Raw genomic sequence first — 27,367 nt, 5'->3', positions numbered from 1 at the left:
ATCCAATTTCTGATCAAGTTATAATTATTTTTGGAGAATTACACCAGCCATATACCTAATTCAACTAGTACATAGGAAGAAAATCCTAAAACTGATATTAGAATCCTTGAATAATTTTCAATCCCAATCCATTTCGGTAGAAATTACTAATTAATTTTTTTTACTTAAATCATTTTCGAGCTAAAGCCGAGCGAAAGCGGAAAGAAAAAATGTTATCTCCACTTAGAAAATATATAATGCATAATTGCTCCAGCATACAGCGCCGGAGCCGAAGAAGTCGACGAGATCACCGACGGCGGCGGTGCAGCCGTCGGAGACGTCTGAGAAGGCGTCGGAGTGGGCGGAGCCTGCGGCAGCTCCGCCACAGTGACAGCTAGCGCGGCGCATGACTTTCGTAAGATTGGATTCACGGTGATTATATGTTATTCATGAATTCACATTGACGTATTGAATTCCCAAAATGCCCCTGGACAAGTTTTTTTTCATAAAAATCTGAAAGTTTGTTTAAGCCATAGGATTAATTTGGAGTATTAAAATGTGTGGCTGAGATTTGTTCTCTAGTTATACACTTAAGATTAGTTATATATTGATCACCACCATATATATATATATATATATATGAGAGTAGATACACGAGTTGGGATATAAAAGCATCTTACCATTTATATTAAACTAAAATTTATTTTACTGTAAAAGCCACCTCAAATAGTAAATTTATTTTAACTATCTATGCTAAACTCAAATTTAAAAAAATATTCTAATCCATAATTTGTTATAGTGTAAACCTAAAAATAAGTATACATTATTCAAAAACAAAAAAATAGGTGGTTTTGGAGTACCATTGAAACTAAATGCCTACTCCATTTTAGGTTTTTAGAGTACCATTGGTCATTGGAGATTGTCTAAGGAAAAGTATGGGTTGTAGTTTGAGATGCCCAAGATTTAGTAAACCGACGGTTAATCGTGAAACCGAAATCATGACATTTTGTACTGCGGGCTGGTTCAAGTTCAACAAAAGCCGGAACCGAAACCGTGCCGGTTCCAAGCGGTTTTGAACTGGAACCGTGAAAAACCTCCAGAAAAACTATGAAACCGAACCGGAACCACGAAAAGCAGCAAGAAAACCAGTGGTTCGAACCGTGAGAAACTGGCAGTTTTGGAACTGAAACCGAAACCAGTGGTTTTTGCAAAATACGCTTAAGGTTCGGTTTCAGTTCAAGATTTTTTGGAGCTGGAGCTGACAGTTCTGAATCGTAACCGACGGTTCGTGAAACTTGGACATGTTTTTATGACTTTATTGCATACGCTTTTCGTGTTGGATTAATTTCCATATTTGATTGATACACATTACACAATATTTTACATGTTAATTTAGTGTGTATTACTACTAATAGAGAAAGAAAGGATGATTGATTGCATTGCATCAGCGTTTATGTTTTAGAGAAGTGAAAATGTGAAACCGAAGGAATAGTTATCTCTCTAATCGATCTTTCCATTGATATATTTATAGAGAGAGGAATGGTAGGGACAGTGTATACACACGATCTGTTTGACAAAAGATTCTCCTCTGAACACACAAACCTCTTTTAAAACTGCTAGTACTCACTCGCATCTCCCTCTCTCACACTCTCTCTCTCTCTCTGCGTCGTCGTGGTCTTCGCAAACAATCAGTCATGTGGAGGCGCGGTGTTTCTCTGTCGTCTATGCTTTCTTCGTCTAAATCGCGCCTCCTAAATCAGGTATTTCAACATTCGCCTTTTTCTACTTCTTCGATTGTTGTTGTTCTATGAAATTTAGGCGCGATTGAGTAACTCTCTTCCCTCCTCAGGTGCAGGTGGCATATGGATTCAATGCTTGCCAAGTTTTCTCTACTCATGTTCTGAATCCGGTACTGCGTTGTTTCACCTCTTCATTTTCTTCCATTTTATCGAGTTTTTGGAAAATTAATCATTATTTTTGAGCTCTCTTTTCTCTCATTCCTCATCTTACTGCGAATACTTCGATAAGCAATGTTTCCATTCAACTAGGATTGAAAGTCTGGGGGGAATTCCTGTTCCTTTTCTACGTTAATTTCTCTGTAAATTATTTTCTTAGGTTAGGTTGATTTTATCTGATTTTAGTCCGTCCTTAAGTTATATGGTTATTAGCTTTAAATTCTGAGAGTTATGCGTAATTAATTATCGTCAGGCATTTCATTATGTTTCTATTCTACACGCTCTTTATTTAGGGTGCCTGAGCTGTAAGTTACTTTCTTTCACCTTTTTTACCTGTTTATTATTGTTTACGGTAGCAGAGGAGTTGCAACTCGATGGTCCTTTATCTAGGCTTGGTGTTTGAATTTTTCTTTGTTTTTTCTTGATTTTACAAGCTTATGATGTTTATTAACCCAAAGTTGTAAGTTGCAACTGTTTATTTTATGTTCTCACATGGAAGGCTGTTTAGTAATTCAAGAGTCCTATATTGTTACTATTATTAATAAAGATATTTTGATGATTTAATTGTTGAGCCTTTTCTTTAATTGACACAGGCAGAAGATGGAGTCTCTGGTGCAAGAAGGAAACCATTTGTGACTTTCGTCTTGGGTAGTAAAGAATATATTAGCTGCTTATGTGTATAATCATTACTGATATTCTGTTTGATAATCCAAATTGATGGTCTTGTTGCACTTGCCAGTAATAATTAACTGTAGCACATGACCTCATTGTTCGTAGATAATGTCAAGTTGGTGCTTTTATTTAGCCTTAAGCCTTGTTATGCTTATGGAAATGAAGGTTTTACTGGATAAGATTGTATTCAGTCTATAAAGTAATGTTTTGATTGTCTCCCTGAGACAGACTTGGTTTCCAATTTCTTTTACTAAAATGCAGTCAAACACGTGTATATTTTCCTTGTGCATATTATTGGTACATCATACTGTCTAACCAGTTATCATAAGAAACTTCCAAGAAAATCTGCATGCACCAAGCATTCCCTAACTGCTGTAGTGATCATGGATCATGGTTGTTTCTGGTTTTCTTAATGCTTTAATTTAGAAAAATCAGCCACTTGAATGTGGATAAGCAAATCTCCCTTTTTCTTCTCATTTATTGAAATTTAGTTGGCAAATTTATACAACAAGACTTCGTTACACAGAAATATCATGATACACATCAACATCCAGAGGTTGGTTCTGATATTATATTTGTATATGCAGGTGGTCCAGGGAGTGGAAAAGGTACTCAGTGTACAAGGATTGTTAATACCTTTGGGTTTACCCACTTGAGTGTTGGGGATCTGTTGAGGAAAGAAATCTATTCTGATAGTGAAAATGGGTAAGAAGTAAAACTATACATATTTTATAATGTGGATATCTAAGTTGATGCAACTTTATATAATGTATGTCATGTCCTATCCTGTTGCAGTTCCATGATTCTTGATACAATCAAGGAAGGGAAAATTGTTCCCTCAGAAGTGACTGTTAAACTGATAAAAAAAGCCATTGAAGCCGGTGATAACAATAGAATTCTTGTTGATGGCTTTCCAAGAAGTGAAGAGAACCGTATAGCATATGAGCGAGTTGTAAGTAGTCAGTTTTGAGTCTCTTTGTTCTTTTTAGTTTCTGTTAGCATTTATGCTCATCTCCTTTCACACTATCTGCGCCCATATGATTGCTATGTGGCATGTTACAAGGGTATCTGGAATTCTGGCTGCATACAATGCCTGCTATCACTGTGCCATTGGCATGAGTTGAAGTGTGAATTATATTTGTAGGGTGGGGTCGAACCAGACATTGTGCTTTTCTTTGATTGCCCTAAAGAAGAAATGGTGAAACGAGTGCTAAACCGTAATCAGGTGCTTTCCACATATATATTTTCTCCTGTCATTTACTTATTAACAAAGAAAGTTTAATACGCAGGGGCGAATTGACGATAATATAGATACAGTCAAGGAAAGGTTGACCGTATTTGAAGAACTCAATCTTCCTGTGATCAAGTATTACTCCGAGAAAGGAATACTTCACAAGGTATCAATTTGGTATATATTGGTGACAGCTAAATTACTGTAATTTCACTGTATTTGTTACTTTTTCTGCTGTGGACACCCGACACCAGCTAATTAGCTGCAGATGCTGTTTATCCTGAGATGGAAGGAAGATGAAATACACACACTGTCACACTCACATAAAAAACAATCTGCTTATGTACCTTATTTTATATGTGGTTGGAAAATTTGTTCCCATTCAATAGCCCTCTAGAATCTATTCAGTTTTAACACATTTTAAGCACTTGCAGATCGATGGTACTGGAACAGAAGATGAAATATATGAAAGGGTTCTCCCAATATTTGCTGCATTGAGGTATCCAGTTTTCTGTAGTTTTTTATTGAAAAGTGTTACTTAACTGGCTCTTTGATAGTTTAGAAAATGCTATATATCATCTTTAATCCAATTAGCTGCTCTAGGACCACCAGCCTATGATTACCTCGTTTCTCTGATAAATCATACTAACTTATCTGAAAAACTATAATTGTAAAATTGAACATGTGTGGTAATGTCAAAGTTGAATGTATAACTTGTAAGCCTAAGGATGTAGGGGAACGTAAAGCTTTTCTTGAGCTTATTATTAGTTACTTCCATTTTTATCTTGGTACCAAAATCAATGCATATCTCACCTCTGGAACACAAGATAATGTCATAATTTTTTAACCTTTTCCAGTTATGTCCTGCTTTTCAATTTTTGTCTAATTGGTTCGCAAGTTTCACCATCCATATTCTTCAATAATGTCACAAGGTCAATTTTCCAACACCAAAATGTATGTATCGCTGTATGAATGTGACGTGAGACATATTGGCCACAATACATCCTCGTGAAAAAAATGTTGTTTTTCATAAAGCATGTGTGGGTTCATGTGTCGTTATTGTTTAACAAAAATGCTGAAAATGTACCAATGATGAAAACTAGAAGGCATGACATTGTTGAAAAAAGTTTAAAACATTTTCCCGGTATTTTCCCTTTACAATTTACATTTTTGCTGGATACACCATTTTTTTGTATTAGTTGGTGCACTAGTACTCTCTATTAGTCCAATATGCAAGTAAATCTTTTCATACAGCTGAAATTAATTGTCTGCACTTTCAGTGTTCATTTCTTGTAAAATCATAATGTACTGTCTCACATTGGTTATTCATATATTAATTAGATGGCGACCGAATCGCACATGCCTTTACTTTTATTTGTTTTGTATTTGTTGAACCTGTTAACTTATAATATGCTCTTAAATGCCAGGTGATCCCATGTTTTCTGAAACCACAAAAACACCTAGAAGATGACAACTCTTGTTGATCTATTAAACACAATAATTTGTTTTACCAAAAATCTGGTGGCAGAGTAAAATTTTACAAGTCTAGAGAGATGCTTTAGCCTTGTTTTTCCTACTTACCAGATATACATGTAGATGTACTTGTACATATAATTGTAGTATGATGTTTGATCAGCTGCTTCTGCATTAAAATTTTCACACAAGCTTGTCTCAAACCAGGTGTATTCTAATTTGGGCGAATTCTAAAAAAGTAATACAGTAGTTTTTAGTAAGTATTTTTGTCCAAGAAAATAAATTGAGTTAAAAATAATAATAATACTTGTATGTGAATTTATAGGCAGTTAACCTTTATTCTTTCTGTGAAATTCTTCTTGCGAATTGTGGACGAATATGGGGGCCTCAGGAATAGTACTATTTCTACAACGATTGATGGACTTCTTAGGTCTTGAATACTATGCTTAATTAGACCAATAGTAATGTAATTTATGTTTCAAATATATACAGGTAAAAGTATTGAAATGTTAAGTCTTTAGTAAGGACGTATGTAGCTGAAGATTACCATCGAGACTATATTATCTGTGCTGAATGATGACAGATTGAGGTTAATCAATATGTAATCTATAATATTGAACTATAGAACACAAATGATTTTATGTGGTTTGGTAAGTATTGCTAGGGATGAGTCGGTCAGTACCAAAATTGTGATAGTATTATATACCACACCAAAAATTCTATAAATAAAAATTATATACTCCATTTCCCTTACCGAATTTTTCAGTAATACTTTTAACCCCTTAAAATTAATTTCATGCATTTTGCCTTCCAGATAGTTGTCAAATGACTCAAATATAAGCGGCCGCCACGCCTGATATTCATCAAATATGAAGGGAGCCAGCCCACATTTGGTCCAAGATGATGGCGATCAATCAATCTCTTCCAATTGCGAAATTATAGAGGCCTACTTGTTTGATTAATGTCACGAATAACTAAATAATCGGGTTCATATTTCCGACGGCTAAAAAGAATATCAATATACAGTCTCTTTAAACATGTACTATTCTATTACATTTTTTGTATGAAAGATTGTATATAATGGGGCACCTTCACCTCATCCTTAATAGTTTCAATTACCAACAATTAATTTTCCATGTTCTATAGGCCCAGCCCGGTCTTCAAAATCACATCTGAACTTTTAAATACTACTCGCACTATCATACAGCCACTTGCTTCAATGCAGGTATTTTTATTTTATTATATTTATTTTTCATAAAAATATCTGGTAATTTATATTCATCAGATGACGAAAATGCTCCTAAAATTGACTTATTTCTAGCAATTGAAACAGTGAATTGGAAGTTGGTGCGATGGAATTAGAGCTCGATTTGAAATTCCGGACATGGTGCCATAAATTTAACAAAAATGAGGACAATCAAGATAATGAGTTACGAAATCCCTAATAAATATGAGATGTGATGAATATGTGAAACTTATATTGAATCTCATGCAAAAAGATTAGAAGGACTGAATTTACTATAAATTGTTCTAAAAGTTGAGTACGATTTATTTACAACAAGGTCCAAAAGATTGTAAATAACAATAAGAACAAGCATATTAAATGTGTATGAATGGTATGGCACAATGGCAATAGTCCTGACTCCTGTCAATAGAGGAATGCAATGTAAATGGTAACTTTCCACATTACGTGGGTTATATTGATATTTATTTAAGAGATCACTATAGTGTGTTTCTATTTTTTTTTTTCTTAAAAATACCAATTTTATGTTCATTTTTCAAAACTCCTCAACTTAAAATAACTTATGGCCTGAAAATTTCAGAATCCAGGATAGAATGATAAATCACTTTATAGAACGCCCACATGAACTTTAAATAGATTTTTTTTGAACTTTGGTTTTGCATTTTTTGAAAATTGTCAATCAACTCACTTTTATAATTTAAAAATCTAAAACCTTTTTAACAATATAGCCCGTGATCGAGAGCCCCACCTCGTCACATTATTGCCCAATTATAAAAAGATGTACTAATTTTTATTTATTTTAAATTAATTGACATGTCACATTATTCCTAACTAATTAATGAGATTTCAAAGTTTCTCTATATATAGACTCTCTCTCCTAATATTCCCACAACCAAAAACTAGCGCAAAAATGATGAAATGGAGAGCCATATCAACCGTTGTAATAGTAGCGGCGGCAGTCATGGCTTCCGGCAGCGAAAGCAGAGGCGTGGGCAGGTCGAAGAGGAGCACGGAGTTCATCCGTACATCCTGCTCCGCCACGGCCTACCCCACACTCTGCTACTCCTCCCTTTCCACCCACGCCGCCGCCATCCAGCAAAACCCCAAGCTCCTCTCCACAGCCGTATCCACCTCCGCCGACATGGCCAGGCTCTCCCGCGCCGCCGGCATGACGCCCCGCGAGGCCGGCGCCATGCAGGACTGCGTGGAGGAGCTGGCCGACTCGGTCGATGATACGGGCATAGTGAGTACAACACCGGAGGAGATGGTGAGAGTGCAGGAAGAAGATCACCAAGAGACGGGAGAGAGTGAAACAGAGGCAGACTCCGATGAAACGGAGGAAACCAGACCGAGCGAACCTTGGCTAGAGCTTCCAAAAAGCCAATCCCGACGGCCTGCGAAGTTCGCAGATTATGTTTGAGATTTATTTTAATTGTTTAAGCTATTTTTGTTTCTATTGTCAAGACTTTTTAATTATTTATTATTCTAGAGTCGAGCGTAACTATAAGCTCCGTTTCGGATTTTCTTGTTAGTTCTTTTCCGGAATTGATCGAGTCGAACCAAGCCTAGGGTCCTTAGCTGTATATAAAGGGATTCTGTACATTGAAAATCATTATCAATATATCATAAATCTTCCCTTATTTTTATTGCTCCTTTCTTTCCTTACAAGTTACAAAATCTTCACGAGAAAACCTAGCAGACGGCGGCTACTCGACGGAGGAAGACTCCGCGAACGAACCTCCCCCTCGGTATTTCCCGTCGACGGCGTCAGATACGGAACCTCTCCATATCTGATACGAGTATTTCTATTATTCTTAATTTGTTTAGATATTATAGGGATTTAGCATATCTTCTTTGTTTAGATATTATAGGGATTTAGCATATCTTTTTATATCCACACGTATTATAAATATGTGTGGAGTCTTCCATAATATTCAGTCAATGAATATATGAAATTAATATTTTGGCTCAATTGATTGTGCATCAAGAAACCTTCCCTAAGGCTGCCGACGAGTCACGACTCGCGCCTAGCTGTCTCCTTCGCCGGAAGTCTTCGCCGACCCAAACCTCTTGGGCGCTCGACGACTACGGTCTTGTTTCTTGATTGTATGTGGAATTCGAACGTTAAGGAAGGCTATCCTTAACAACTGGTGCTTTCATTGAGAGCTTACCCTCCACAACACCGATCGAACCATAGCTACATCACTGCCCGACGGGAAACCACCGCGCACAACAACTAGCCACATCGATCGAGCCACATCTACGCCGCTGCCCGACGGGAATCCACCCGCACACAGCAACTAGCCACGCCGTTGCCCGACGGATTCATCCAGTGCTCATCCTTTGTTTGCGTTCATCCATATCCCCAAAACAAATCACCAAAAATTCAACTGCATAACTACCATTTCTACCACAACAACGCTTCAGTCCGTCGACATGTCATACGACTACGCCGGCTATCGCCGTCGTCAATACGACTTTCCTCAGGCCACACAGCCATTCCGTCCCTATCAGCCGGTCCAACCTCGCCGTGTAACCTGTTAGGACCCTCCGAGCACCCGGGTGGAAGTACTCCGTTCGCTGTCGTGGCCTGATCCAGAATCACCCTACGTCTCACACCACTTGGATCCACCTGATCGTCGCCGACGGCCGAGATACCAACCCATCGGGTACCGCGATCGCGCGCAAGACGCTTGGCCCCGACACCGCGATGGCTACGTCAAGAGGGGTGGCCACCTATCTGATCGCGGAGATCATTAGACCCAATTAGGGTTTGATCGCCACTGGACACCCGCAACGCTGTGGCACCGTCCGACGTGCTGGGACCCACCGGCGCAACAGCAGGACCGCGGCTACCTGACCTTTGACCGGCCTCGACGCTCGGAGACGTGCTGGGACGGACCTCACCTTCGGGAGGAGGCGAGAGCGCTGCGAGTCCAGCCCCGCTACTCCACCGAACAGCCACCGCGGGACCTGTATAGTCAGCCCGCGCGTGTGACCAGTCAAACTCCGAACCAGCCTCCATGCTCGCCTACCTGTTGGGATTCACCGGAAGTGCTGCACGCGCAGCCTATGTACCAGCCACCGCAGTGCGACCGATCGTTGGGTCACCGCACAACGACGTTGCCTGTTGTTGCTCCCAGTCTCAAGGTTCGTTCGCCTTGCCCGGCCCAACTAGATGTCGTAAGTGATTTCAACGAGAAATTGCGTATTTATAGATTGGAGCAAGCTGTCCTCCTCGCCCGGTTGAATTGGGTATTTGAGGAGAATATTGATGACGAAAATCTAGTTGAGGATGTTCCCAACAATGCCGCTAACAATGAGGGCGCTAATCTTGATTTTCCAAACGACGAGGCCATGGAAGAGATCGTCAAGACTACAATATGACGCTGCAAGGGCTTGTCGGGGTATATGATGAGAAGATTGGTGAAGAGGATGAGACATTGCTAGAAGATAAAGAGGAGCGTTGTGAAAATTTGGGCAGTATGCTTTTTATGGACTCTAAATCCGAGACAGAAGTGGAAGATGTATGTGGCGATGATGCTTCTAATTCGGATGCTACTGGTGTATTGATTTCGTCTATTGCCTTGCTTGGTGAGAAGCATGAAGTTGAGGAGGATAGAGCTGTAAGTCCTGCAGACCACCAAGTTTCAGCTTCTAAAGAAATATATTGGTCGTGCAGCTCCGATGTGAACAACATCCTCTCAACAGCGCCTCTGCCTGCTGCTGCATTATTGTCGGATGTCGACGGGGATTTCATGTGTTTGCTACAGGGACATACACACGACGAGTGGGACATCTGCTTGGTAAGCAATCATTTCGTGCAAGAATATGATGGGAGACGTTCGCCTATTTGGTTTGCGTTTGATCCAGGAGGAGAAGCCTCGCCAAAGTTGTTGCTTTCAACTCTTGTCGTTGGTTCGTGGTTTCCCACCTTGAGGACAAGGTGGATTTTAACTGTGGGGAGTTGATACGAGTATTTCTATTATTCTTAATTTGTTTAGATATTATAGGGATTTAGCATATCTTCTTTGTTTAGATATTATAGGGATTTAGCATATCTTTTTATATCCACACGTATTATAAATATGTGTGGAGTCTTCCATAATATTCAGTCAATGAATATATGAAATTAATATTTTGGCTCAATTGATTGTGCATCAAGAAACCTTCCCTAAGGCTGCCGACGAGTCACGACTCACGCCCAGCCATCTCCTTCGCCGGAAGTCTTCGCCGAACCAAACCTCTTGGGCGCTCGACGACTACGGTCTTGTTTCTTGATTGTGCATGGAATTCGAACGTTAAGGAAGGCTATCCTTAACAATATCATTTGGTGCTTTCACCGGTTCTCACACTCTCTTCCCATTCCTGATGTCTACGAACAGCTTGACGGTCGGTCGCCAGGATCCCTTCGTGGTTTCTCTTCCACAACCGACGCCGCCAGTAGTCAGCCAACCGCCGTTGTCGGAGATTATGTTGCAGTTGGAACACCTTACCTCCGCGGTGGATGAGATGAGATCCCTGATGGATGTGAACGATCAGATTGTAGCGCCCCGGCCACAGCCAGCGCCTCCCTTCCCCGATCGGCAATCATAACCAGTTTCGACCCATTATCAGATCTTCACCTATATGCCAACCCCTTCGGTGGGACCGTTTATATCGCCATCTTCATGCCCACCGCTGTCGGCGCCGTTTTCCTTGGCGACTCATGCGACGTTGCCACAATCCCTGGGCCCCTTCATATCTTCCGCAGGACCCTATTCCCTACCGATGTCGGGATTCTCAGACTCCACAGGTGTGGCCACTTCGGGGTTCCGCCTTCTGCCTAATACAAGTTTCTATCGTGCTCCAGATCGCAAACCACTGCGCCGCCCACAGATGGTGAACCCCCTTTCCTGCTGGGGTCCGCCCAATGCACGCCCTCAGTTTGCTCAGGCACACCACGACCCACACTCTCACATGAGGGTCAAGATGGAACCTCCACGTTTCGATGGCACGGAGGTGAACAATTGGATCCGGGGTGTTCAGTTCTACTTCGATCATGTTGGAACCCCTGAGGCGCAACGTCTCCACTATGTGATTATGCTCTTCGAGCCGGTGGTAACTGACTGGATTTGGAATTATTGTGCCTGCCACGAGTACATTACATGGTTCGAATTCTTGGACGACGTTCGTCGTTGCTTCGACCCTAAATGCTATACCAACCATGTTGGCCTCTTCAAAAAGCTCTACCAAACAGGTACGGTTTCGAACTATCAATTGGCTTTTGAGAAATTGCAAAATAATGTTGTTGGGGTACCTGATCATGTGCTTTTGGATTTGTATGTTGCGGGTCTTAAACAACCCTTGCAGGACGAAGTCCTATTACACCAATCGGCGACACTAGTGTCGGCATTTGCCTTGGCAGTCCAGCTTGCAGCTTGCCGCCCGGAATTGAACCCAACTCCGCCTGTCACACAACACCGTCCATGGCAGCACCGCGACTCATGCCCACTTGGGGCTGCCCCACCAGCTTCGACCCTAAGCCAGGTATCGCCGGCTGCCACAGGTCGCCCGGGACAGGGGGCGCCCCGGTCGGAGGGTCCAAAGGCGGAGCGGTCGAGACAGGGACTTTGTTACTACTGCCCGGAAAAATGGGTTGCCGGCCATGTGTGTAAGCATCGATTCCTAGCCTACATGGGGGTCAAAACTGATGAAGATGACCCGGTTGAGGAAGCCGACACCAAACCTCTCGACGAGGTTATTACAGCGGACCTTTCGCACCTTCATACGATGGACGACACGAGGAGGTCGAAGTCCATCACCTTGACTGGTACGATTGGGGCTGAGGCGGTCCATGTTTTGGTGGACACCGGTAGCTCCCATGATTTCCTCCATCCGCGGATCGCGGAGAAGCTTCACCTTCCGCTCACAGCGGTGAGGCCATTTCGGGTTTATGTCGGGAACGGAGAGTCCTTGTTGTGCTCCCACATTTCCAAGGCCACCGAGTTATGCAGGGGACGTCATTCTTCATTGACCTCCATATACTTCCGCTCCATGGCCCGGATGTGGTTTTGGGTATGGAGTGGCTCGAATCGTTGGGGCGCGTAACTACTGACTTTGTGACGAAATCGATGGAATTTGTTTGGGGAAACAAGTTGGTAATTCTCACTGGGGCGTCCCAAAAGCCGAGGCAGATTTCTCTCCACTCCCTGGCCGCCTTTATGTCCCGGGCATCACTATTTGAGATGTATGAGGTGGTTCAGGTGCCCTCACTACTTGATGCGGCCGCGGCAGACGTGGAGTTTCCGCAAGACTTACACCCGCGAATCAGTGATGTGCTGCAAGCGCATGTCTTAGTTTTCCAGGCTCCGGTTGGGCTCCCCCGGCTCACCAGTTTGACCATCGCATTCACCTGCTCCTGAATGCCAAGACGGTGAATGTCAGACCTTATCGCTATCCGTACTTCCAGAAGAATGAGATCGAGAAGCAGGCTAAGGAAATGTTGGTGTAGGGCGTGATTCAGCGCAACCACAGCCCGTTCTCCTCTCCAGTTCTCCTAGTGCGGAAGAAGGATGGTACCTTCCATTTCTGTATCGAGCTCTAAACAAGGCCACCGTACCAAATCACTTCCCAATACCGACAGTGGATGAATTATTTGATGAATTGGGTGTAGCACGGTATTTCACGAAATTGGATCTGCGTTCGGGCTACCATCAGATCAGGATGCATGCGGCGGACACTTATAAGACCGCATTAGGCACCCACGATGGCCATTTCGAGTTTTTAGTTATGCCTTTTGGCCTGACGAACGCTCCCTCCACCTTTCAGTCGGCGATAAATTGTATCTTCCAGCAGTGGCTGCGGAAGTTTGTGATTATGTTCTTTGACGACATTTTTGTCTATAGCCCCACCTTGGATGTCACGGCTCTCACCTAGGTCAGATGTTAGCAATTTTGGAGGAGCATCCATTTTTTTGTTAAGTTGTCTAAGTGCTTGTTTTGTCGCACTACGGTGGATTATTTGGGCATCTGATCACGGAGGAGCAACTCATGGTTGACCCAACAAAACTTGAGGCGATGGTCGCTTGGCTGGTACCCACTTTCATCAAGCAACTTCAGGGTATTTTGGGTCTGACGGGTTATTACCCTCGATTTATAGCGCAGTACACCATCATTGCAGCCCCGTTGACTGATTTGTTGAAAAAGGATTTTTTTGTTGGACGGAGGCCGCAACGTCCAGTTTTGAAGCGCTAAAAAGCGCTATGACAGCAGCCCCCGTGTTACGACTGCCAGATTTATCAAAGAGTTTTTACTTGGATACGGATACCTATGATTTTGGTATTGGAGCAGTACTTATACAGGAAGGCGACCCGATCGCATTCTTTAGCAAGAAATTGGGCCCCAGGTGACGAAGCGCGTCTACTTATCATAAGGAGCTTTACACTATTGTCGAAGCGGTGCAAAAATAGCGTCAATATTTACTTGGTCGCGAGTTTATCATCCGCAGTAATCAAAAGAGTTTGAAGGAACTTGTGCAGCAGGCAGACCCCGGAGCAGCAATTGTATGTCAGAAAGTTAATGGGCTTCAAATTCACTATTGAGTACAAGCGTGGGGCGGCAAATAAGGTGTCAGACGCCCTTTCATGTCGTGATGAGGACGCGGTGGCTGATGGTGAGCTGTTCATAAGTGTCGCCCACCCGATGCCGAAAATTTTGAACCTGTTGCGTGAGGAAACTGCGGCTGCCACGGACTTGTGTGAACTGCAGCGGGCGATTGAGGAGGGCAGCGCGGCACCTAAGTTCTCACTGTTGGATGGATTGATATATTGCGAGCGCCGAGTATTGGTGAGTAAGAATTCGCCCCTACGCGAGGCTTTAGTGTATGACCACTTCAGTACCCTGCAGGCTGGTCACCTAGGTTTTGAGAGGACTTTAAAGCGGTTGTCGGCTCTTTTTTGTTGGTTTTGAATGTGCCGCGATGTTAAACAGTTTGTAGCGTCATGTGTAGAGTGCCAAACGACTAAATACTCGACGCAGAAGCCTGCAGGGTTACTGCAGCCACTCCCTATCCCATCGCAGGTATGTGGGGATGTCTCTATGGATTTTATTGTGGGTTTGCCGCCTTCCCGGGGGTATACTACTATCATGGTCACCGTGGACCGCCTATCTAAATACGCCCACTTCGCCCCGCTACCTACTCGGTTCGACGCTATATTGGCATGCCGTCTATTTATTGAGACGGTGGTTAAGCATCATGGGTTTCCGTTGACGTTGGTTTCGGATAGAGACCTTGTTTTCCTTAGTGACGCTTGGAAGAATATGCTAGAATTAAGTGGGACGAAACATCACTATTCCATCGCCTTCCACCCGCAGTCGGATGGCCAGACCGAGGTTCACACTAGAGGATTGGAACAATATTTGCGGACTTTTGCCGGGGACCGCCCTTCTAAATGAGCGAACTTTCTACCATGGGCGGAGTTAGCTCTCCCATTTCGAGGCCTCCGATTTCGAGGCCGTGGCCGGCGACGCTCAGACGTGGCTCAGCGCCGCCTTGACGGAAGAGGAGACCTGCATGGAAGGGTTCGCCGGGAAGATTATGGCCGGCGTCGTGAAGACGGCGGTGAGAGGGAAGATTGTGAATGTGGCGCATATGACTAGCAACGCCTTGTCTCTTCTCAATACCTATGCTACTACTCTTCATCATTGATTCATGTGTTTTAGATTATACTACCATTCATAAATATTGCTAGATATTGAGTTTAATTGTTGTCTATGCATGTGCCTTTTTTTAGTATAGTACAATTGCAATTTGCAAGTGTATAAGTTGGTCATGTGTGTACGATTTGAATGCTTAGTTAATGGATTCTATGAAGAAATTTAAAGTTGAGAGTTTGGTACTACTGTATAATTGAAGTGTATATACTATTGATGCACATGCTAAAGTGTCACTATTTGACCGACATTGATGCACATGCTAAAGTGTCACTATTTGACCGACTCAAGTGTTGAGGATAAGAGATAGACCCGTGATCACAATTTTGAAAAAATGGCCAATTATATTAATATAACTTTAATATTTTTTCTCAATTGTCTCATAGTAAAAAACTCTATGAACGTTTTTGAATTTATCAACATAATGTGTAAAAAGTTAAAGAGATAAATGACTAATTGAAGGGGTTTTGATCTAAGCAAAGCTCATTCTTAATACAAAAATGCAGAACCAAGCACACAAAGGTCATTTTTAAGTCATCATAAGCTTGTTTTTACGTCATTATAGTAATGATGACATAAAATGATCTTAACATGACCTTAAACCCGAATTTTATAATATGACCTAAAACTATTTTATAATGACCCTCCGTGTTTTTATTTAATTATTGACTATTAGATTGCCAAATCCCATGGTCAGGATTTGGTCTGGATTTTGTATTGAAATCAATTTTTGTATTGATCATTTTCCTTATATATATAGGGATGTATTCATTTTCTTTTCCATATTTTGTTCTATTGTTCTTTTCAATCTCGGCCATTCATTCTGAAGATCTAACGGTCCCAAATAATGCCAACTAATGTTAAATTAAATTATTTAAAAAAGCAAGAAGGCTATTTTAGGTACATGCGTTGGTGGTTGTTATGGAAAATCCCATGATTTTCTCTGCCAAAATCACGGTTATTCTCTATTGAGATCACGTTCATTCTGTGGTATCTTCCAAAAATTTATGCGTCTGCACTCCACAAATATCATTAAGGCTGAAGTTCGTCGCTGGTTTTGGTTATTGAAGAAAACCGTTCGTTTATATATTTCAACAGTAGTTGTGCAGTCTATTGCAACCGTTCGTCGCCGATTTCTGGGTGTGCCTCGTTGGTGTTTGTTATTAATTGAACAATGGAAGAAGGTACATATTGTTTCTATTCCAACACTGTGTACTGCTACTTCTTCGCAGATTGCAGATTTGCTGGATTAGTCAATCGTATGTGATCTCTGGTTTTGTTAACAAAAGACACGCATACTATAGTAATTATGTAGGTTCACTGCTCAATCGTATTTATTTTTTTGGTGTTGTTAACAAAAGTTCACGAGTTTCATTCCTTGGTCGAAGGTTTAGGGAGCCTAAACCCTAGTTACTTTGGTTTAATTGATAAACGTAATGTACATAGTCTAGTATGTAATGTTTGTAGAGAGTTATGTAATGCATAATATGTTATGTATTTGTGTCTTGTTTCGATGTTTGGTGCACATTTTGTATTTTTCCTAAGGGATCGGCTAGGGTGTAGTATGTTCTAAGTCTAAAAAATGTTGTCCAAATACACGAGCTGCAGTATTTCGTCTGGGGTTGCACATAATGTACATTTTGTATAGTATAATGCGTAGTTTAGTTTCTGTAATGCATTATTTGTGATATGTAATGAACATTTATCCTGACCCGTTTAATTTAAGTTGTGCCGTGTTTTGATGTTTGGCGAACGTTTCTTGTTTTCCCTATGGGTTTAACAAGCCTAGAGGCTAGGGTGTAGTATGTTCTAAGTCTAAAAAACGTTGTCCAAATACACGAGGTGCAGTAATTCGTCTGGGGTTGCACATACATAGCGTGTAGGTATTTTTTTTTACTGATACGCATAATGTACATTTTATATTATATAATGGTTGTATTAGGTTCTGTAATGCACGATTTGTGATCTGTAATCTATATTTTTACTGACCAGTTTAATTTAAGTTCGGCCGTGTTTGCTTGTTCGGCGCACGTTTCTTGTTTTCCCCAAGGGTTTAACAATCTGGGGGCTAGGGTTTAGTATGTAGTAAGTACTAATACCGTCGTTAAAGTACACGAGTTTCAGTCATTCATCTAGGGTTTACAAATCATATCGGCTAGGTAGTAGTTTTTAACTGATACACATAATGCACATATAATATTCTGTAATGGTTATTTTAGCTTCTGTAATGCACGATTTGTGATCTGTAATGTAAATGTTTACTGACCAGTTTAATTTAAGTTTGTCGTGCTACTAGGCCTCTTAGACGGTGTAAGGCGTGCGATGAGATGGGCCATCACGACTCTAGAAATGCTTAAAGAGATGGCGATGGAAAAAGAGACGCGGATGGGCAAAAGGCCAGCTTGATGTATTTTGTTCCACACATCATTATTGGGGTTTTTTTGGATTAGTCTTGTGCTTCACTTGGTTTTCTTAGTATTATTAGTATTCCCACTGTCAACATTTAATACATATTAAATGTTGAGATGGGTCATCACGACTCCAGGAACTGTCTAATGCTTAAAGAGATGGCGATGGAGAAAGAGACACGGAAGGGCAAGAGACCAGCTTGACTCAGTTTCGATAAACACAACATCACTGTTTTGTTTTTTGCTCATAGTCTCCTGTTTTCATCCAATGATTTTTCTTGCTTTTGTACACTGTTTTCGTTCATTATTGGATTCTATATCTTCAATTACTCTATATAACTGTGAGATTAACTCACTGAAGTACCAATGTGTCCATTGCTACTTCGTAATGCCTACAACATTCAAAATAATGACAACTTCTTGATACATAATGCACAGTCTCAACCAAATAATGCACATATGTATATTCCATACACCACTTTTCCCACACCAGCCAGTAGACAGACACATAATGCAAAATATTTGACAAACAATGCATCCCAGAACATTAATAATGTAAATTTTTAATTGACTGATGCGCACATTGATAATTAACTGAGTTAATCTCCAAAGTAAAAAAGAACTTAAAAAACTAAAAACACACGACTGATAAAGATAAAAACAACAACTCACCCATATACACAAAAATTCTAATAATGCCTAATACATTGCAAATAATGACAACTACTTGATACATAATACACAGCCTCAATCAACTAATGCGCACATTCATACTCCACCGAGTTAATCTCCCATGTAAAAAACACTTAAAAATGTAAAACCAAATGCCTGATAATGACAAAAGCAGCAATTCACCCATATACACAATAATTATCGTAATGCATACTATATTGCAAATAATGACAACTGTTTTATACATAATGCACAGCCTCAAACAAATAATGCACATACTATATTGTTGAATAATGACAAATACTTGATTCATAATGCATAGAACCAAAATCAGTTTCTTATAGCAAAACGCACATAACAAGTTGTTAAAAAAATATACCACTCTAGTATGTAATGTTTGTAGAGAGTTATGTAATGCATAATATGTGATGTATTTGTGCCGTGTTTCGATGTTTGGCGCACGTTTCTTGTTTTCCCTAAGGGTTTAACAAACCTATCAGCTAGGGTGTAGTATGTTCTAAGTCTAAAAAACATTTTTCAAATACACGAGCTGCAGTAATTCGTCTAGGGTTGCACATAATGTACATTTTGTATAGTATAATGCGTAGTTTAGTTTCTGTAATGTATTATTTGTGATATGTAATGAACATTTATCCTGACCCGTTTAATTTAAGTTGTGTCGTGTTTCGATATTTGGCAAACGTTTCTTGTTTTCCCTATGGGTTTAACAAGCCTAGGGGCTAGGGTGTAGTATGTTCTAAGTCTAAAAAACGTTGTCCAAATACACGAGCTGCAGTAATTCGTCTGGGGTTGAACATGCATAGCGTGTAGGTATTTTTTTACTGATACACATAATGTACAATTTATATTATATAATGGTTGTTTTAGGTTCTGTAATGCACGATTTGTGATCTGTAATCTATATTTTTACTGACCAGTTTAATTTAAGTTCGGCCGTGTTTGCTTGTTCGGCGAACGTTTCTTGTTTTCCTCAAGGGTTTAACAATCCGGGGGCTAGGGTTTAGTATGTAGTAAGTACTAATACCGTCGTCAAAGTACACGAGTTTCAGTCATTCATCTAGGGTTTACAAATCATATCGGCTAGGTAGTAGTTTTTAACTGATACACATAATGTACATATAATATTCTATATTGGTTATTTTAGCTTATGTAATGCACGATTTGTGATCTGTAATATAAATGTTTACTGGCCAGTTTAATTTAAGTTTGTCGTGCTACTAGGCCTCTTAGACGGTGTAAGGCGTGCGATGAGATAGACCATCACGACTCTAGAAATGCTTAAAGAGATGGCGATGGAGAAAGAGACGCGGAGGAGCAAAAGGCCAGTCTTGTACTTCACTTGGTTGTCTTAGTATTATTAGTATTCCCACTGTCAACATTTAATACATATTAAATGTTGAGATGGGTCATCACGACTCCAGTAACTGTCCAATGCTTAAAGAGATGGCGATGGAGAAAGAGACGCGGAAGGGCAAGAGACCAGCTTGACTCAGTTTCGATAAACACAACATCACTGTTTTTTTTGCTCATAGTCGTCCTGTTTTCATCCAATGATTTTTCTTGCATTAGTACACTGTTTTCGTTCATTATTGGATTCTATATCTTCAATTACTCTATATAACTGTGAGATTAACTCACTGAAGTACCAATGTGCCCATTGCTACTTCGTAATGCCTACAACATTCAAAATAATGACAACTTCTTGATACATAATGCACAGTCTCAACCAAATAATGCACATATGTATATTCCATTCACCACTTTTCCCACACCAGCCAGTAGACAGACACATAATGCAAAATACTTGACAAACAATGCATCCCAGAACATTAATAATGTAAATTTTTAATTGACTGATACACACATTGATAATTAACTGAGTTAATCTCCAAAGTAAAAAAGAACTTAAAAAACTAAAAACACACGGCTGATAATGACAAAAACAACAACTCACCCATATACACAAAAATTCTAAAAATGGCTAATACATTGCAAATAATGACAACTACTTGATACATAATACACAGTCTAAATCAACTAACGTGCACATTCATACTCCACCGAGTTAATCTCCCATGTAAAAAAACACTTAAAAATGTAAAACCAAACGCCTGATAATGACAAAAGCAGCAATTCACCCATATACACAATAATTATCGTAATGCATACTATATTGCAAATAATGACAACTGTTTTATACATAATGCACAGCCTCAAACAAATAATGCACATACTATATTGTTGAATAATGACAAATACTTGATTCATAATGCATAGAACCAAAATCAGTTTCTTATAGCAAAACGCACATAACAAGTTGTTAAAAAAATATACCACTCTAGTATGTAATGTTTGTAGAGAGTTATGTAATGCATAATATGTGATGTATTTGTGCCGTGTTTCGATGTTTGGCGCACGTTTCTTGTTTTCCCTAAGGGTTTAACAAACCTATCAACTAGGGTGTAGTATGTTCTAAGTCTAAAAAACATTTTTCAAATACACGAGCTGCAGTAATTCGTCTAGGGTTGCACATAATGTACATTTTGTATAGTATAATGCGTAGTTTAGTTTCTGTAATGTATTATTTGTGATATGTAATGAACATTTATCCTGACCCGTTTAATTTAAGTTGTGTCGTGTTTCGATATTTGGCAAACGTTTCTTGTTTTCCCTATGGGTTTAACAAGCCTAGGGGCTAGGGTGTAGTATGTTCTAAGTCTAAAAAACGTTGTCCAAATACACGAGCTGCAGTAATTCGTCTGGGGTTGAACATGCATAGCGTGTAGGTATTTTTTTACTGATACACATAATGTACAATTTATATTATATAATGGTTGTTTTAGGTTCTGTAATGCACGATTTGTGATCTGTAATCTATATTTTTACTGACCAGTTTAATTTAAGTTCGGCCGTGTTTGCTTGTTCGGCGAACGTTTCTTGTTTTCCTCAAGGGTTTAACAATCCGGGGGCTAGGGTTTAGTATGTAGTAAGTACTAATACCGTCGTCAAAGTACACGAGTTTCAGTCATTCATCTAGGGTTTACAAATCATATCGGCTAGGTAGTAGTTTTTAACTGATACACATAATGTACATATAATATTCTATATTGGTTATTTTAGCTTATGTAATGCACGATTTGTGATCTGTAATATAAATGTTTACTGGCCAGTTTAATTTAAGTTTGTCGTGCTACTAGGCCTCTTAGACGGTGTAAGGCGTGCGATGAGATAGACCATCACGACTCTAGAAATGCTTAAAGAGATGGCGATGGAGAAAGAGACGCGGAGGAGCAAAAGGCCAGTCTTGTACTTCACTTGGTTGTCTTAGTATTATTAGTATTCCCACTGTCAACATTTAATACATATTAAATGTTGAGATGGGTCATCACGACTCCAGTAACTGTCCAATGCTTAAAGAGATGGCGATGGAGAAAGAGACGCGGAAGGGCAAGAGACCAGCTTGACTCAGTTTCGATAAACACAACATCACTGTTTTTTTTGCTCATAGTCGTCCTGTTTTCATCCAATGATTTTTCTTGCATTAGTACACTGTTTTCGTTCATTATTGGATTCTATATCTTCAATTACTCTATATAACTGTGAGATTAACTCACTGAAGTACCAATGTGCCCATTGCTACTTCGTAATGCCTACAACATTCAAAATAATGACAACTTCTTGATACATAATGCACAGTCTCAACCAAATAATGCACATATGTATATTCCATTCACCACTTTTCCCACACCAGCCAGTAGACAGACACATAATGCAAAATACTTGACAAACAATGCATCCCAGAACATTAATAATGTAAATTTTTAATTGACTGATGCGCACATTGATAATTAACTGAGTTAATCTCCAAAGTAAAAAAGAACTTAAAAAACTAAAAACACACGGCTGATAATGACAAAAACAACAACTCACCCATATACACAAAAATTCTAAAAATGGCTAATACATTGCAAATAATGACAACTACTTGATACATAATACACAGTCTAAATCAACTAACGTGCACATTCATACTCCACCGAGTTAATCTCCCATGTAAAAAAACACTTAAAAATGTAAAACCAAACGCCTGATAATGACAAAAGCAGCAATTCACCCATATACACAATAATTATCGTAATGCATACTATATTGCAAATAATGACAACTGTTTTATACATAATGCACATCCTCAAACAAATAATGCACATACTATATTGCTGAATAATGGCAAATACTTGATTCATAATGCATAGTCCCAAAATCAGTTTCTTATAGCAAAATGCACATAACAAGTTGTTAAAAATATACCACGCCACAAGGTGGCTGCGTCCACTTTCCATCATGCGTCTACTAAAAAACGTACAGTTTAAATAATCACTCAAGCTATCAATTAACCCATCAACCTCCATCACCCAAGCCGAAACTCTCACTCACTCCAGCCCATAATTCTCGACCCACTGTTCAAAGTTGAACTTGGCCGGTCTCTCTTTCCAATACCTCGTGGCTTTAGACTGGTTTGTGGCACCTCTGGTATTGTGCCCACAAGTAAGGAGCGTCTTGGCAAACTTGATTCTATACATCTCTAAGCTTTTTGTTCATTTTGCGCTCAGCCCGCAATCCCAATCCTTCTCCTTCTCCCCGAACTACGTCTTCATATTTCTTATCTCATCAACATCGTCGATGAAATGCAGAATCTTTGGCCTGCAGTTGCCGTCGCTGGGAGTCTCAATTAATGCATTCTCTAGGAGGAACATGAAGAGCTTCTTGAACTCTTCCCCACCATCCACTTCAGCCATCATGAGCTGAGATATGTCCTTTGGGGTCATCTTAAAACGACCTTTCTGACACCTTTCGGCAACCATGTCGCTGAAGGCGAAGTTGGTTTGTTTGTCGATCGGCCTTGAGATTGGTGTCGGCCCTCGCGGAAACCCCAACGTCAAATGGACGTCTTCCTCGTCTAGGGTCAGGGTCTCACCCCCCCCCCCCCCCCGTCAGCTGAATTTGGCATCGTGCTAGATTTAGGGCGTTCAACACCCAGTAGGCCAGATAACCAGGGATCTCCTTTATGTCGAAATGAAGGATCGCCCCAAAGCCAATTTCTGAAATGGCTAACTTTTGTCTTGGAGTCAACTGTTTCAAGCAGCTGAGGAATTCTGATGGGGGTCTCCATTCGTCGACAATAGAGACGATCGCCCTTTCTTCCTCTAGGATTCCTCGGCTCACCCTGATCTGGAGCCGTACTTGGGCCTACCTCGGCCATTCTTTCCCTAAATTTTTTTGCAAGTGCTACTGGAATTACATCGTCGACTGCTTCATCGATGTCGAGTCGTAGCTGCTTCTCTGATATGGAACCACCAACATAAAACATCAGAAATTTATCATTAAAAACAGAATAAAGCATGATATGAGCTTTATAATGCATAATACTAATGACAACATGCACTTATTCATTCAAATAATGCGCACTTTGAAGTTCACTGAGTTAATTCACCCATATACACAATACTCTTCATAATGAATACTATTCTGCAAATAATGACAACAACTTGACCCATAATGCGCAAGGTAAATCAAATAATGCACATATTTATATTCCATTCAATAATTTTCCCACACCACCCAGAACGCAGGAAAATAATGCACAATACTTGCAACATAATGCAGCACAGAACATAAAAAATGTAAATTTTTTGAGAAACTAATAAACAACAATTCTCATAATGCATAATATATTGCAAATAATGACAACTTCTTGATACATAATGCACATAGGTATATTCCATTCACCACTTTTCCCACAACCCCCAGTAAGCAAACACATAATGCAAAATACTTGGCAAATAATGCATCCCAAAACTTCAATAATGCAAATTGTTAATCAACAAATGCGCACTTTGAATCTTCACTGAGTTAATTCACCCATATACACAATACCTCTCATAATGCATAATATGCTGTAAATAATGACAAGTACATGCTACATAATGCACAGCCTCAACCAAATAATGCACATATGTATCTTCCATTCACCCATTTTCCCACACCAGCAAGTAACCAGGTACATAATGCAAAATACTTGACAAATAATCCATCTCAACACATCAATAATGTAAATTTTAGGTTAACTAATGCGCACAAACAAGTCATGCAATTATCCATCCAGCCATTAACCAGATATGTAGATTAATGCACAATGCAAGCCTAATTGATGTCGAACTACTGACGCAATTATACACTCAATCAACTTGTGTGAATACCTGCAGCTTGTGTAGGTTGAGAGCGCGACGGACGACCTCGTTTAGTCATTGTAAATCTGTCATAACAACAGGAAATAAGATACCCGAATCCATCATTTTAAACTCAAAAAATGTCTGCGCTTCGGATACAGAGAAAACCCTAACCAAAACAACTACCTATTTTTTGATTTCGAAAGTCACAACCTAGTCGATGTTCAAATCATTGCTTTTCGTGTCTAAAAATTGATGAAATCGACTTCTAGTCGGCCTTTTCCACACATACCTTGTCGACTTGGTGAACACGACGGCACCAGTGGTGGCGGTTAGAGTTTGATGTTTTGTGGAGGGTGGGTGACGGGATCTAGAAGAGTGATGTCAAATTTTGCGTCGGCTTCGGACTGAGAAAACGGCGAATGTTGATGGTAGGGGCGGCTAGGATTTGATGGTTATTGGAAGATGGGGAGAGGGAAAGGCGGAAGAGTGGAGAGGAAGCTAGAGCGTCTTGAATGAGAGAGAATTAGTCGATGAAAGGGTTGATCAATAGCTTGCTTAAATTTCGATCCTTCCATATTCTGGCAGTTTCAATTTTCGTGTCTTTACTAAATTACCCTTATAATGCACATAATCCTCCTTATAATGCAACACGGGTTTAAAAAACAAGAGTCCATCCGGACCCTTGATGAATCAGATCTAACGATCCATATTTAGAAGAATATTGAATCTAAAGGATGAATAGGAGAATAAGGCTCCCCTATATATAGGGATATATTCACAGGGATGTATTCATATCCTTTTTGTATATTTTGTTCTATTGTTCTTTTCAATCTCGTCCATTCAATCTGGAGATCTAACGGCCCCAATTATTGCCAACTGAATTTAAATTATAGCTATTAAAAATCGAAAAAGGCTAAATCTGGTATATGCAAAGTTGGTTGTTATGGTAACTCCCATGATTTCCTCTCCCTAAATCTATGTGGTTATTATCAATTCAGATCACATTTTCAATCTCTCTTTCTCACAAAAATTTATGCATCTATACTCCATTGATATCATTACATCTGAAGTTCACCGCTGATTTTGTTTAGTGAAGAAAACTGTTTGTGTATTTATGGCTAACGTCGCCATTTCTTGGAGCGCTTCGTCGGTGCCTTTGTTTTGCTGAACAATGGAAGAAGGTACATATTTTCTCCGTTGCAACGTTTTGTACTCCTACTGTTTCACAGAAATGCAGATTTGGTGGATTAGTCTATCGTACGTTATGTTTTATTTTGTTTACCAAAGTCACGAGTAATATATTATTCGTCTAGTTTCACTGCTCGACACACCGATCTCGTTGATGCCAATGGGTTAGCAATCATCGTAGTTAGGGTTTACTATGTACAAATTAAAAACGTCGTCCAAGTCCACGAGTTTCAGTCAATGATCTAGGGTTTAGGGAGCATAGCGAGGGAATCCCCCTGTTTAATTTAATGTATGGCCGTGTTTGAATGTTCGTCGCACGTTCCTTGTTTTACCAAAGGGTTTAGCAATCCCTGAGGCTAGGGTGTAGTACGCATTGAGTCCACGAGTTTCAGTCATTCATCCAAGGTTTAGAAATCATATCCGCTAGGTAGTAGTTTTTAACTGATTTACATAATGTACATATTATAGTATATAATGGTTGTTTTAGGTTTTGTAATGCATGTTTTTTTATATATAATGTACTTTTTAACTCACCAATTTAATTTAAGTTTGGCCGTGTTTGATTGTTCAGCGCACGTTTCTTGTTTTCCCAAAGGGTTTATCAATTATTGGGGCTAGGGTGTAGTATGTACTAATTCTTAAAACCGTCGTCAAAGTACACGAGTTTCAGTCATTAATCTAGGGGGTAGAAATAATATCGGCTAGGTAGCAGTTTTTAACTAATACACATAATGTACATATTATATTATATAATGGTTGTTTTAGGGTCTGTAATGCACGATTTGTGATCTATAATGTACATTTTTTCTTACCAGTTTACTTTAATTTTGGCCGTGTTTGCTTTTTCGGTGCATGTTTCTTATTTTCCCAAAGGGTTTAGCAATCCTTGGGGCTAGGGTGTAGTGTGTACTAAGTAACAAAATCATTACCAAACGCCACAAGTTTCAGTCATTCAACGAGGGTTTAGATATCATCTCGGCTAGGGAGTAGTTGTTTCTGATTTACATAATGTAATGGTTGTTTTAGTATCAGTAATGGACGAGACATGAGGTGTAATGTATATGTTTGCTGAGCCGTTTTTTCTCTGTTTTTGTACAGTGGTGGTTGTACCTGATTGTTCTCCCGAGTTGAAGCCTGTCGTGGGTCAGAAATTCCAATCCCTAGATTTCGCAAGGCCTGAAGTAGTTGAGGTGCATCCTCCGGATGTTGTGAAAATCAATGGCCACGCTAGCAGCTCAGCAAGCCGTCTGATTTCCAAGAGAGAGAAGGCTATAAAGGATGCTACTAGGCCTCTTAGACGGTGTAAGGCGTGCGATGAGATGGGCCATAACGACTCAAGAAATTGTCCAATATAGTTATTCCATTACAGTTCATTATTAGACACATTATGTACATTATACATTGCATTACGAAACCGATAATGTACATTGTTGGCCTTTAAGTTTTACATTATTATGCACACGCACTTAATGGATTGTACATTATGAATATACTACTGCTACGGCCAATACTATCATTATTGGGTTATTTATATCCATTACTTTCAGTCTATTGGTCATTATTATTAAAATAAATTTAACTCTATCTATATACTTTATTCCT

At 39.8% G+C, this 27,367-nt stretch overlaps 2 protein-coding genes across 3 annotated transcripts; both read left to right on the top strand.

Annotated features, from left to right (window-relative positions):
* Positions 1 to 1,430: 1,430 nt before the first annotated feature.
* On the top strand, positions 1,431 to 6,495 carry LOC121743051 (UMP-CMP kinase-like). 2 transcript variants are annotated; one of them, XM_042136231.1, is made up of 9 exons: positions 1,431 to 1,739; positions 1,829 to 1,888; positions 2,528 to 2,582; positions 3,194 to 3,311; positions 3,402 to 3,558; positions 3,751 to 3,831; positions 3,896 to 4,003; positions 4,272 to 4,336; positions 6,125 to 6,495. In XM_042136231.1, the coding sequence occupies exons 1-9, from the start codon at positions 1,674 to 1,676 to the stop codon at positions 6,126 to 6,128; spliced, it is 714 nt and encodes a 237-aa protein (XP_041992165.1). In that variant the 5' UTR covers positions 1,431 to 1,673; the 3' UTR covers positions 6,129 to 6,495. The 2 variants fall into 2 exon arrangements, with proteins under 2 accessions (XP_041992165.1, XP_041992164.1); XM_042136230.1 differs by lacking the exon at positions 6,125 to 6,495 and adding an exon at positions 5,265 to 5,513 and having other exon boundaries at positions 1,433 to 1,739.
* A 949-nt stretch (positions 6,496 to 7,444) lies between these two features.
* On the top strand, positions 7,445 to 8,193 carry LOC121743052 (pectinesterase inhibitor 11-like). The gene has a single exon (XM_042136232.1). The coding sequence runs from the start codon at positions 7,464 to 7,466 to the stop codon at positions 7,971 to 7,973; it is 510 nt and encodes a 169-aa protein (XP_041992166.1). The 5' UTR covers positions 7,445 to 7,463; the 3' UTR covers positions 7,974 to 8,193.
* Positions 8,194 to 27,367: the final 19,174 nt, after the last annotated feature.

This window comes from Salvia splendens, chromosome 8, assembly GCF_004379255.2.
Source record: "Salvia splendens isolate huo1 chromosome 8, SspV2, whole genome shotgun sequence".
Classification (NCBI taxonomy): Eukaryota; Viridiplantae; Streptophyta; class Magnoliopsida; order Lamiales; family Lamiaceae; genus Salvia; species Salvia splendens.
Note: the sequence above shows the minus strand (reverse complement) of the source record. Positions and strands in the feature narration are given on the sequence as shown.

Excerpts from the sequence above, each read along its gene's own strand:
- LOC121743051 (XM_042136231.1), top strand. The coding sequence starts at position 1,674 with ATGTGGAGGCGCGGTGTTTCTCTGTCGTCTATGCTTTCTTCGTCTAAA. Across the intron at positions 1,889-2,527 it reads CTACTCATGTTCTGAATCCG|GCAGAAGATGGAGTCTCTGG; the intron begins GTACTGCGTTGT and ends TAATTGACACAG. Across the intron at positions 4,004-4,271 it reads AGAAAGGAATACTTCACAAG|ATCGATGGTACTGGAACAGA; the intron begins GTATCAATTTGG and ends AAGCACTTGCAG.
- LOC121743052 (XM_042136232.1), top strand. The coding sequence starts at position 7,464 with ATGATGAAATGGAGAGCCATATCAACCGTTGTAATAGTAGCGGCGGCA.